This window comes from Culex quinquefasciatus, chromosome 1 (genome assembly GCF_015732765.1).
Source record: "Culex quinquefasciatus strain JHB chromosome 1, VPISU_Cqui_1.0_pri_paternal, whole genome shotgun sequence".
In the NCBI taxonomy this organism is placed as follows: domain Eukaryota; kingdom Metazoa; phylum Arthropoda; class Insecta; order Diptera; family Culicidae; genus Culex; species Culex quinquefasciatus.
In genome coordinates this window covers 79,854,322-79,868,258 of record NC_051861.1, presented here as the reverse complement: position 1 = coordinate 79,868,258, position 13,937 = coordinate 79,854,322, and the positions used below count along the sequence as shown (strand labels likewise).

Genomic DNA, 13,937 nt, shown 5'->3' with positions numbered 1-13,937 from the left:
CGATCGTACAGAGGTCCGAACATCGACTCTGATCACTTCCTGGTAGCGTGTAAAATCCGAGCTAGGCTGTCGAACGTGTTGACCCCGAGGACTGCGAGGATAGCGCAATTGAACGCCCAACGCCTCTCGAGCATAGTAAACACAACGGTTACCAAAGTGATGGGCACCACCAGAGGACCCAAAACCCAAAGGGTGGTTCGATGCGGAGTGCCAGCGAGTGACGGACGTGAATAACGAGGCCAGGAAACGTATGCTGGTTACTGTGAGCGATACAGCGAGCTGCGAAGAACTGAGAAACGAACCCACCGCGGAAAAGAACGGGAGTACGACGAGAGAGTACTTGCCGAAGCTTAAGCACAGTACAATGCGAACGATAAGCGGAGGTTTTATGCAACTGTCAAAGGTGTAAGAAAGAAAATGACGCCTTCCCATGTTATGTGCAACGACAGGGAAGGTAACCTGTTGACAGATAAGATAGTGGTAGCGGCCAGGTGGAAGGAGCACTTTCAATTGCTGTTGAACGGTGAGATGCGAGAGGGAGTCGTCGAGGGCAGGATAAACGTTGAGGACGATGGGATAGCCTTGTTGGAGGACGTGTAAAAAGCCTTAGAGGAGCTCAAGAACGCGAAATACGCGGGAAAAGAACGGACTTCCGGCCGTACTTTTCAAGCACGGGAGCGCGCGGATGATCAAGATTCTGCACCAAATCGTCCAGCGAATTTGGTGCCAAGAACAGCTTCCGATCGACTGGTTAGAAGGGCTCATCACGCCAATCTACAAGAAGGGGCAAAGACTCGATTGTGCCAACTATTAAGGTATCACAATCCTCAACTCAGCGTACAATATAGTATCCCAAATCCTGTGGAGCAAGCTGAGACCGTTGACTGAGACCTTTGTTGACGAATACCAGTGCGGAACTTTGGAAGATTATGCTAGAACACGGCTTTCCGGCGAAACTAATAAGACTGATTCCTGCAACGCTCGACGGACAAAAATCAAGCGTGCGCATAGCTAACGAGACATCTGAAGCTTTCGTTACGTTGGATAGATTGAAGCAGTGCGATGCTCTCTCGAACTTACTGTTCATCATAGCGTTGGAGGGTGCTGCTCGAAGGGCAGGTGTGCAAAAAAACGGAACACTCATCACCAAATCGAACATGCTGCTTGGATACGCTGACGGCATCGACATCACTGGTATCGATCGTCATTCAGTGGAGAAGGCGTTCATCCCTTTCAAGCGCAGTGCAGGTGAAGGTGTTTTGGAGGTGGAAAAAGATGGGGAAAGATATGAGGTGGTGGATGATATTGTATATCTTGGTACACTTGTGACGTGCGACAACGATGTGAGCTGTGAAGTGAAACGGTGGATTAGTGCTGCAAGCAGGGCCTTCTACGGTCTTCGAAGCCAACTAAGGTTCCGCAGCCTAAGGACGCCTACGAAAATCACGCTGTACAGGACCTTGCTACTCCCTGTAGTTCTTTACGGTCACGACTCGTAGACGCTTAAGGAGGCTGACCAGAGAGCACTTGAAGTATTCGAGCGGAGAATCCTGCGTTCTATCTTCGGTGGCAAGAAAGTAGGAGACCGGTGGCGCAGGCGCATGAACTTCGAGTTGTACCAAGATAACAAACATGCTGATATCGTAAAAGTCATCAAGCACGACAGGCTGAAGTGGGCTGGACATGTAGCCAGAATGTCGGATGAGCGGGCGGCTAAAACGATGTTCAGCAGCGAACCTGGACGGGGTCGTCGGTTTCGTAAAAGGCCTCGTACGCATTGGCTGTGTGCAGTGGACGAAGATGCATCGAGCATCCTGGAAATCTTCGATTAGCTCAGCGTTGGTCGATAGACCTGTTGCTGATAAAGTAAAGTAAGTAGCATTTTCATCACTTTTGAGTTATTGATGCAGTTTGGTTGAAAATCGTGTGCTTTCAGAAAAAAAAACAAATGAAGATAGAATGTTTCCGAAATTACAGAATTACAGATACGAGAAAGTGAAAGGTTGGTGTTTTCTCACACTCTCTATTTCACTCTTCACTCAGAATGAGAACAATGTTGCAAGTTTGATGGAAATAGCATGACAGTGTTGTTAGTGTTGTGTAATGCTCTTAAGCCGCACTTATTCAGCTTTGAACAGTGCAGTTGAATAAGGGCTGACTAATTAGCAACAGAATGCCAATCTGTTGCCGATTTATGACTTTTTGGTAGTGCTGGAGAGTTACTTGAGGAATGTGTAATGTTTCTTAAAAACATGAGTCTGCGATCAGCAGAGAAGCGAGTCAGACGTGCGTCCCTCACAAACCAAAAAAGTGCAAAAAATACCTCACGGCAAGAAAAAGAGGCGGTCCTCACCAGCAGGATCGGCAGATTTGAAGAAGCTAAAGAATGCCGAAGCGCTACCTGCAAAGCCAGGCAATTTGAGCAAGGACGCTCAAATTTCATCTGGAAACCAGTTTGCTACCCTCCCTGTGGACGTGAGTCCATCCATTTTTGTGAAAACATCGTCATCGGATTCGGTGCGAAAGTGGCTGACCGGATTTATCAAATCTGGTGCTTTACGAGCTTCCATTCGCTTGTGTGCTGATGGACTCAAAATTCTGCTACCTACCAGAAAGGATTACAACTACGTTCGGGATTTCCTGAACAACACAAAGATAGAATACTACAGCCATGACGATCCAGGTAAACGCCCCATGAAAAAGGTCCTCCGTGGCCTGTATGACATGGATGTGAGTGTGCTGAGAGAAGAGCTCAAAACTCTTAAGTTGATCGAAGTCTTCAAGATGACGAGACACAACAAGGACATCAAGTATCGTGATCAACTGTACCTGGTTCATCTCGAGAAAGGATCGACAACGCCGTCTGAGCTGAAAGCAGTTCGGGCAATTTTCAACATCATCGTGTCTTGGGAACGTTATCGTCCAGTGCACCGTGACGTGACACAGTGTTCGAACTGTTTGCAGTTTGGGCATGGTGGAAGGAATTGTTTCATTAAGAGTCGTTGTGCAACCTGCGGAGGTGAGCACAAAACTCAAGCTTGCGAAACAATCAACGAGAACATCGAAGCCAAATGCTTCAATTGTGGCGGCGACCATTCGACCAAGAATCGAAGCTGCCCAAAACGTGCTGAGTTTGTGAAAATTCGGCAGCAAGCGACGACGAGGCACCAACCAAATCGTCGCAAAACACCACCAACTTTCACGGACGTGGATTTTCCTGCTTTGGCGTCGCCAGGAGCGGGATCTGTTCGAGTGGTTCCAAATCTGCAGCCATTGCCGTTGAATCAGCGGCAAAAAGTTGCAGAGAATACAACACCTCCTGGCTTCAGTCAGCAACCGAGGGCAAACAAACCAGCATCAACGGATGAAGGCAGTAGTGACCTGTTTTCACCACAAGAACTTCTGAACATTTTCATCGAGATGACAACAACACTGCGTGGTTGCAAAACTCGTGCGGAACAAGTAAGAACGCTTGGAGGATTTACTTGAAATACAGCTCGTAGTTTACTCGTTCTAATGATTTTGAATATTTCAATGAATTTGCTTTTTTAGTTTTAAGTTAGGATTAGTTGTCAAGTTGATTTTTTTCTTTTTACCCAAATGTATCGAATCGATGCAAAAATGTAAAACATAAATTTAAGTTCAATCATATTTAATTTCAAAATTTCTTAAAAACATCAACAACTCATTGGCAGTTCATCAAGCTCTCTGGCTGCTAACATCCTTTCCCATACTCATAAAGGCGATATACGATTGTCGGAAATAACGAAGTTTGCCCGTGCAAAGTGAAGTGGGCGCCGCTGGTTGCTCCAAAGGATTTTCTTTTCTTTAGGGTTTCAATAAAACTGCGTTATTACTTTCTAGATGTCATTTGAAAGCTTTTAATACAGAATAATTATATGATCATCATCAAGAATTGGAATCGCCGTCAGCATCAGCATGTTATGTTGTTTTTAAAGATCTTTATCAGAATAGTCATTGTTTGCTACTACTACCTAGTCGAACTCATAAACACATCTTAACTTGTATATATGTTGTAACTTGTTTGTGTGACTTTCATTCATGCTCAGGTCATTCTAACTTTAGGACTGTCTTCCTGGTTGTAATAAAAATGTTTATATCAAAAAGCAATTAAATATATCAGATATCAGTAAAATCTTTCACACATTAAAGAAGAGGAACTGTTGATTGCTTAACGTAGTACATCTTAGTTACTTTCTATAAGTTAAATAGAGAGAGAAATAAAGTTTAATTAAATATGCGGACATTATGTTGTCTCAACTGGATATCCCATTGTAAGAAAGCCAAACCCTAAATGTAAATGCAATATAAGTGGTGTGTCGAATAATGATTCTTGGTCGTCACCACGCGTTCATTTCGCGTGATCGTCGCGTTCGTCAGGCTAATCGAGCGTAACTTGCTTGCTTGTGTAGTAACAATGAAAAAATCGCTGCTTCTAAAGAAACACAAACAAATTATAATAAAAGAAAAAAAAAGACATTAACGTTTAGTCTAGTTCCTAGCTAGTACAACAGCGTTCGTAAATTGAAGTAAAATGATGATGTAGGTATGTTGAGAGGGGAGTTTTGGGAACGCGAGCAGAGAGCGATTTATGGTATGATTTTTTAGGGGCGCGGTTTGATCGTCTTGGAAGCCGGCGGCGGAATCTTGCTGAAACCGGCCGCGTCAAACACCGGAAGCAGTTCGCGAACACGCCCTGGGATCGAGCCGTCTATCATGCGACTGTGGATGAGAAGGAAAAAGAAACAATTTAAATTATGCCATCAACTAATCGACCGTTACGAGCGCTTTTCCCCTGTAAGGCCGCTCAAGTTTCGCGACCCCTACAAAATGGTTAGAATTAGTACCTTCCTTTCTTAGTGGCTATCTTGGAGGCCTGGGCCGGCAGAGTCGGTTCCGTCGGGAAGAAGGTCGCGCCGTAAAAGTCGAGCCCGTTCTGCAGCAGATGGTGGTACTCGTCGATGGAGGCCAGCGTGATGCGGATCGGCGGCGGGGGCGATTCCCGCTGCAGGGCCACGTCCTGCTCGTCGATCGGTTTGGCCGTGGATAGCTTCGGCATCGGAGGCTTCGGTGTGGCTGGGACTGGAAAGATTTGATTAGTGGTAAGTTATACATTGAGATATCATATTTTTACAAATTTAACTCATTCTTATAAATATTAAAAAAAACTCATCTAGGGGAAATATGCCAATTTAAAGCCTAATAAGCGGTCGTGTTTAAATGATGCTGGATAATCTGGATTGTTCCTTGAAATTCACTAAAACCAAGTACACCAACGAGTAGAGCAACTTTTTGTGAACATTTCTGTATATTTTCACTTTTATTAAAGGTTATGCTGTTCCTTTTACAAGCATTTAAAAAAAAAACGCATTCTAATCAGTCGAGTGCATTGGGCCACGCCCATTTTTCTATTTTCAGCTTAGTTCTTTTTTTCTTCCAGCGCTCTTTTGGGTCTGCTTAGTGCTGCCAATTGTTATGCAATTTTAAGTGAACACTCACGAAAAGTAGCATTTATAGCGAAAGTTTCCTGGCAGCACTTGCTCACTCCAACAGGCGCTGCACCAGCATGTTGGTGGTATTGGTGGCCACCCTTTGTTCTTTATTTGCCTTCGCTTCTCGCTCGGTTTTCTTCAGCCTTCGATTGGAATGGATATTCAAAATTGAAACGTCAAAAGACTTAGCGCGTTTGTTTTTTTATGGTGCTTGCTAATTATTTACATTTTTCGGGATTTTTTTTCAAGTGAGTGACTAAGTAATGGTCAAAAGAACATGTTGCCGGTAGTTGGAAGCAATTTTATATCTTAAGCGCTTTGAAATCGTTAGCGCAAGTGGAAAGATATTGATAGTGACTTTCGTTACCGCTGATCTTGCGTGTGGATGTGTGTGCCACCAAAATGATGAGAAATGGTCTCGCAAAATAGAAATTATGATCAAAAGTGCATTAAATTTGATCTTTTTGGCCAGTAAATGGCATAAATTTGCGTGCTTACTCGAGCCGGTGCTGTTGCTGGTAAGTTTAAAGCCTAAATAGTATTTTTTGAGCTTAAATCGAGCATCAAACTCTCCATATGACGAAGATAGGTGTTTGATTAGAAAGGGTATGTTTCCCCTACCTATTGTCTAATTCAAGCTTATCAGCACTCACGGCGAACACCAAACGACGGCCCGTAGGGCGCATGTAACCCGCGGACTGGTTTTAGAATTAATATGGGGTCCGGCCCACTTAGGAATGGTCATGCTTTGTTCTCTAGATAAATAACTTACTTCTTTTATAAAGAATTTTTTTTTAATACAAAATTTTATCATGAAATTGGAAATTACAATCATATTCGGATTAGGGAAGTATTGAACAAGAGTTATCTCAAACGCAGTCTTTATTTTCAAAAAATCATATCTCCGAAACGTACGGTTCGACATCGCCAATTTTTTTAAATGTTATGTGAAATTTTCCGAGGAATCCGATAAAAATATTTTCAGACATAGGCTCTTTGGTCCAGACACGGTCAAAACGCCATTATAAGTTTTCATGCGACTTTTTCAAATGTTAGGCTAGATTTTTGAAACTTCTTACTATTTTTCCCAAATAGCCGAACTCATCAACTTTCTTTTGCGTCTAAGACAGCTAAAATCGGATGAAATGACGCGGAGGTATGATTGAAAAAAGAGGTTTTTGCAAAAAATGACGAAAATTGCCATTTTTTGAACCACCCTGGCACGATGTAGGTCACCCTAAAGGCCAAACAAAAAAATACGGTCTAATTATTTTGGCCAAGGAACCCCCAGAAAAATTTTGAGCCCGATCGGAGAACTTTTTTTCGGTTTAGGCTCTTTTCAAATGGAATTGCTGTATATATAGAACGTTAAAGGGTTTAAAATGTAAACAAAATTGTAAATCAATGAAAATTTTCATTTCACTAGACTGCCGTTCAAATCAAGTCCGCCTCATATGTAATGATGCAGTTGGTTTGAAAATCATGTGAATTGTCAGAAAAAAAAACTAATTAATTTTTGTAGTTTATTCCAGAAAACGGCCAGGACAAATTTGCCTTGCATTTATCTAGGCTTGCTGTATTTACGTATGGGACGGACTAGATTAGAGCGGCAGTAGACTTATATTCCAACCATATTTAAAAAAAAAACTTTTGTTTATTTGAAAGCCACGGTGCTTAATATGCCGTTGATATCAGAAAAAAATGTCAAACAGTTCTAAACATTATAGATTGGTTTCTGTAGACAACTTCGTATACCCTTTCTCAGCCTATTTCTATTATCGGCCTATCAGCACTTTGGTCGTGAATTACAGCATTCATGAAGTGTTTTTGACTGTTCCAAAGTAATAAATAGCTCAAATAAAAGTGAGCAAGAAACTCTCCATTGTTAACTGAACTAAACTGAACTTAACTGAAAATGTTGATTTAATAGCGGAAAACAGCAAAAGTGATGAGAATTGGGCGAACGGCTTAGAGTGATTACAATAAGTATATTTCCCCTATCTTCCTGAAAAAATCACAATTAAATTCAAATCACATCAACAAATCTGAGCCAAATTTAAATCTTTGGATTGCGTTTTGGGTATCAAAAGTTGCGTCTTTCAAACTTTGTTACCTAATCATGTATAGGTCATCGCTTAAATTTCAAAGTTATCGCAATTTTAATGAAAAAATTAAACTATTTCTCGTTTCGTCAGTAACCTATTGGCCAAACAAAAAAAATACGGGTCTAATTATTTCAGCCAAGGAAAATTATGAGCCCGATCGGAGAACTTTTTTCGAATCATGCTGTTTTCGTGGGGAATTGCTGTATATCATTGTACCATAGTGAATGAAGTCTTGGAAACGGCCGAATTCTTTGTTTTATAATTTGTTGATGTTTTGCCAAATTTCCATTCGAAAATTATTACCTAGAGATGTAATAAAATTGTGAAATTTGTTTTTTTATGCAAATGCTCTAATGAGTATACAAGTCGAACCAAATAAACTCCATTTAAAAAAAAAATAAAAGCACTTGAGATAAAATTCCATAGAATCATTGATTTTAGAAAGAATGAAATATAGATTTTGAATCAACATTTTCAAGTTCAATTTTGTTATCCGAACTTAAAAACAAAAAAAGTATTTGATGATAACATATGATGTTCTTGTATTCTATATAAAATTAGAAAAAAAGTAATTAGAAATAGGTTTAAAATATGATTTGTTTACTTTAATTTAATTTTGAAATATTAATTGAAGGCAAATGAAAAACAATCATATTTCTTTAAATTTTCAATGTGTGATTGTTTTCTATCACTAACTGCCTGCCTCATAAAAATTAAAGTGGAATATTCATCTATTAGAAAAGAGTTTTTTTTCCAGCCAGGTCAAAATGATGTTACAGTCTTGTTTAGCAATAAAATTCTCATTTTTCGAAATACAGTCCAGACTCGATGATCTGAAGTCCTTGGCAAAATTTCACTTCGGATAATCGAATCACAATAAAAATGTTTTTCGTTGTCTTATTTTTTATTGTCGAGATTATTCGGTTATCCGAAGTCCCGTACAAAAATTAGGATAATCGAGGCTTCGGATAATCGAGTCTGGACTGTACAACATAATCTTTATATTTAGCAAAAAAAAAAACTTTGTTGTTATTTTCAATAAAATTGAATAAAAAAAGATTTCATCGGATTATATTCGGAAAAAGTTTGTATCAAAATTAATTCAAAATTTTTTTAAACTTGGTGAGATTTTCATCTAACAGGAAAGAAGAATGTGAATTTTTTTACACATTTTTATTTGAAAGAAATTTATTAGAAGGAATTGATAAATTTGTAAGTATATTTGGTTAAAGTTTGAAAATTGGAAAACATTTAATTATGTTCGAAAATCAAGTTAAAAAGTTGTGCAAAAAGACAGTTTATGAAAATCTAACTATCAAACTGTTGCCATTTTTTCAAGTTTCCGTCATTTTTATTTGTGTCTCACATGCGGCCCGCAACATTATAGCTAAATGCCAAAGAGGCCCGCGAGATTCAGCTGGCTGAGGATCACTGGATTAAACAATGTGACGATTTTTGCAACCCATGAGGTTCAAAGGAATGGCTTTAGGAATATTTTTTGCAAAAACCATTAACCCGGCCATGGTTTTCGTTTCGTACCGTAAAACGGGGTGACTTTGATAGCCGGGGTGACTTTGATTGGTTTGCGATTTTTCCGCAAAATGAAGAGTACAATTAAAATACGTAAGGAATGGTTCAGATACATACTGACCGTGGTAGAGAATTGTTCGAAGTACCTCAAGAAGAACTTTTCATAAATTTTTGAAAGGTTTATAAAGTTAGTTAACTATAGTTAAGAAAATGTTGATGGAAGTCATTATTTTAAACTTCTCAAAGTGTCAAGATTTTCTCAATGAACATGATTTTTATCGGAAAACGGAATGCATTTTTGGATTCTTTGGACAATTTTCCACTAGGAGAAGGTTAAATAAGTTTGTAAATAATAGATAATATGTGTTTTTGAAACACAATTAAAAAAAAATCTCCAAATTTATAGGCAATTTCAGTTGAACAAATTTCATGTAAAATGTGAAAACTTGTGATTCGTGCTTCGAATTCAGTATAAAATGCAATATAAATCGATAATTTTATAAACAAAACTAGTTTTAACAAATTTTAGGCAAAATTTCGACAGTTTAACAATTTTACCTAAAATTTATATGTATTTTGTTAAAAAGCTTATAAACTTAGTTAACTTAACATAAACATTGATTTTTTTGCTTACAAACTATATCAGCTACTTTAGTGATGGTACATTTAACGTACAAATAAAGTTTGAACATCTTAAATATGATTTTAACAAGAAAAACTATGACTATCAAAGTCACCCCGGAACTAAAACTAAGAATTTTTAACGTAACTATTTTTCTAAACACTATTGAAAAAACTTTTTTTTCCAATATAGTGCATGGACTTTGTGTGGCCTACCCCAGTACATGTTTTAAAAATAATAATATTGAGAAAAATCTTACCTGTTGGAAAATATTCTAAAAACAAATTGAAATCCTATCAAAGTCACCCCGGTTTACGGTACATACAATTATGGTCGGGAGCGAATGACCCATTAGGGTGTAATATGGTTGTATGGAAAAAAATAAAGTTGTCCAAATTTAGCGAGCACAACCATTTTTCAGTTCCTTTTGGGGTCCTAAACAACTCCCCAAAGTTTGTATCTTCTTTCAGGGACAAGCTAGCACCATACTCTCTTCGAGAAAGTTGTAGAGCACATTCCAGAGCATCCGAATATGAATCCGGTTTTAGTACAGCGTGAAACGTGGATTTTATAAATATCAAAATCCAAAAAAATGGTTTTTCCCATACAAATTTATATGGAAAATTGATTCGCTTTGCGCAAAGTGAGGACTAAACCAATCGTTCCCAAACTTTGGGGAGTTGTTTAGGATCCCAAAAGGAACTGAAAAATTGCTGTGCTGGAAAATCGATTTTGATATTACACCCCAATGACCCATAGGGTTAAAGTTCCCCCAATAAAATCAACAACAACAACATACAATTATGGTACTCGGGTCTATATGACCCAGAAATGTTTTTGGCTGCCATAATTCGGAATCTTGACCGATTTTGGATGTCTTGGCTGAAAATGAAAGGTTAGAATGTCTACTTAGCGATTCCGACTGGCAGAACCGGTTTTGGGCACTGTGGCCACCGGGAACCTGCTACAACCGAAAAAAATCCTTTTTGAGGCCCCGACTTTGAGGACCTGTATCTCCGGAACGATAACACATAGCTGGTTGCTTCCAGTTGCATTTGACGGGTAATAACCTCAACTTTAAGCTCCCGTAGAGATGATTTGTCTAAAGTGGACAGCGGTTCCGTTAACCCGGAACATCCGAAAAACATGATTTTTTCAGCTTTTGTTATAAAATCAACACATTAGTCAATTTTTTCAACCGGATTTTTTGTAAATCATTACATACGTACACTACATACTACCCCTGACTGTTTGGGATCGTTCCGACCAACTGTAATCAATCCGGAACCGGTTCCAGGGTACCACCAAAACAGTTCCAATAATGGTATCGCTAGAACCCCGTCATGTTGCATATCAATCTTCATGAAATTGAAAATTATGACCATCTAAAGTCATGCCGATATCCTCTGACTCAACCTGGTCACGCCGGAACCGGTTACCGGTGGTCACTGGGGGACACTTCCGGAGTATGCAGGGAAGCATATCATGCGACGTATCAAACTTCATGATATTGAAAATTACGACCATCTAAAGTCATGCCGATATCCTCTGATCCAACCTGGTCACGCCAGAATCGGTTACCGGTGGCCACTGAGGGACAATTCCGAAGTATGCAAGGAAGCATATCATGCGACATATCAAACTTCATGAAATAGCAAATTATGACCATCTGAGGTCATACCAGTATCGTCTGACCCAACCTGGTCACTCCGGAACCGGTTACCGGTGGCTAGTGGGGGACACTTCCGGAGTATGCAAAGAATCCTACCATGCGACGTATCAAACTTCATGAAATTGAAAATTACGACCATCTAAGTCATGCCGATATCCTCTGACCCAACCTGGTCACGCCGGAATCGGTTACCGGTGGCCACTGTTGGACAATTCCGGAGTATGCAAGGAAGCATATCATGCGACATATCAAACTTCATGAAATAGCAAATTATGACCATCTGAGGTCATACCAGTATCCTCTGACCCAACCTGGTCACTCCAGAACCGGTTACCGGTGGCTAGTGGGGGACACTTCCGGAGTATGCAAAGAATCCTACCATGCGACATATCAAACTTCATGAAATTGAAAATTATGACCATCTTAGGTCATGCCGCTATCCTCTGACCCAACCTGTTCACGCCGGAACCGGTTACCGGTGGCCACTGGGGGACACTTCCGGCGTATGCAGGGAAGCATATCATGCGACATATCAAACTTCATGAAACAGCGAAAAAAGGTTAAAAGATACGGTTAAAAGATACGATAACTTTTATCATGCTCTTGGGTCATATAGACCCGAAGACCATGCCCGGGTTAAGATATTTGTGATAAAAAGATATTTGAGCATAAACATAAGTTGCATTTGTGAAATTTTCCGATTTGTTCGGAAACAATATTTTCAATTTTTTAAATCAAGACTAACATTTCAAAAGGGCTTTGGCCCTGCTTGGCCCTTTTGAAGTGTAAGTCATGATTAAATTTTTTAAAAGTATTGTTTTTGAAAAGATTGAAAAATTTCACGAATGTTTCATGTTTTAACATTGAAAATCGGACCATTAGTTGCTGAGATATCGACATTAGAAAATGGTGGGTTGTTTGGGTGAGACTAAGAAAACTTCAATTTTCCTGTTTCTTTTTCTTAAGGCCGCTGTATCTCAGCAACCAGAGCTCCAATCTTCAAAATCTTTTAGACAAATTTATAGCCAATTTTTTGAACCTTTAAAAAAATATTATTAGAAATGGTTACTCATGATCACTATATTTAAAAATCGAAAAACTGCAAATACTTCGTTAAAATCAAACTTTCGGTGGCTATATCTTGAAACCCCTTTTTCAAAAAAAAACTGTCAAGTACTTTCCGATTGCAAATTTAATTTTACATTTAAAAAAAATAATTCAAATTTGTTTGTGCATAAAATTTCAAAAATCACTACTTTTTCAATTTTTTTTTTGTATGGACAGCTGCCAAAATTGTATGGAGACTTGTATGGGTGAACCAATGACACAAAATAGCTTCTTTAGTCATAGGGAAGGCCAATTTCCGGTTTTGGTAGAGAATTGCTCCCCAGACTAATAGCTACATTAACTATTTAAATTTATGCTGATAGAAAGCTTGCTTAAATACTATAATACAGAGCAGATTTTAAACTAGAGAGTTTAGATGCGGTTATTCGAATAAACAAGAATTTGCGAGATTCGAAATAGGAAATCGTTTCTGTAAATGATTTAGTGTAATTTTACTCGTACCTGCTTGCATCTGTTCCTGATCGTTCTGGGCATTCGATTGCTTCTGGTAGTGCACTACCAGCCGAACGACCTCGACGACCGAGTTGAAGCGATACAGCGAGTGGCGTATGTCTTCCACGGGAACATCATCCGGAACGTCGAATACGTACAGCATAAAAGTTTTCTGGGGCCTGCATGGGATGGCCACCTTCTTGTAGAAACGTGCCCCCGTCACTTTGTGAAATCCCTTTTTGAACACAGCCTGATAATCTTCTGGGTTAGAAAATTTAAATAATATTCCAGTGGCCGTCTTTGTAAGGCTAAAACAACCTTTGAAATTCATTTTTTCGCAAATCAGCGCAGCTCTATCCATCGAAAGCTCGTGCGATGGTGTAAGGAGGAAGGCCCCCTTGGCCAGGAAGTTCTCACTGTCCGAGACCTCGCTGTCATCGTCGTCCGTCTGGTTACCCTGGTTGGCACGTTTGTCATTCCACAGCACGTCCGACAGCTTCGAGCTACTAACGGCCTTGGATCCGGCCGGTAGCAAATTGCTGGAACTCCGCTGCCGCCTGTACTCGGTCAGATTCTTCTCCTGCTCAACGTCCGATGCGTTTCCGATGTAGGACATGTTGGCTGTGGCGTGTTTGCTTAAAACGCTTCTTTGTAACTTTGTACCCGTTGCCAAACGGCTTGTCCAGCAGTTCTATCCTTGAGTTTAAGCCACGCTTGATCTTCTACGCACGCACGCACGCACTTTCACTTCATCACTGAGTTCACGAACTTTAAACACGCACACGCACACGCACACACTCTAACCAGTCCGGACTTGGCAGCCTGCCTTAGAATTCCGGATTCTTGCGAGTTCCGTTCCGTCCGTTCGAATACCCGGTGCACACGGTTATGAGCGGGTTGACAGTATCGGTGAAACCTTTTATAGCTTACCGAAT

General features: G+C 39.8%; 1 protein-coding gene across 3 annotated transcripts; it reads right to left on the bottom strand.

Moving 5' to 3' along the window:
- Positions 1-3,856: 3,856 nt before the first annotated feature.
- Positions 3,857-13,937, bottom strand: LOC6039059. Of its 3 annotated transcripts, XM_038266611.1 has the most exons (4): positions 13,321-13,934; positions 13,012-13,263; positions 4,869-5,103; positions 3,857-4,743 (listed from the first exon to the last, which is right to left on the bottom strand). In XM_038266611.1, the coding sequence occupies exons 1-4, from the start codon at positions 13,616-13,618 to the stop codon at positions 4,626-4,628; spliced, it is 903 nt and encodes a 300-aa protein (XP_038122539.1). In that variant the 5' UTR covers positions 13,619-13,934; the 3' UTR covers positions 3,857-4,625. The 3 variants fall into 3 exon arrangements, with proteins under 3 accessions (XP_038122539.1, XP_038122538.1, XP_038122540.1); XM_038266610.1 differs by having other exon boundaries at positions 13,012-13,924; XM_038266612.1 differs by having other exon boundaries at positions 4,615-4,743; positions 4,873-5,103; positions 13,012-13,937.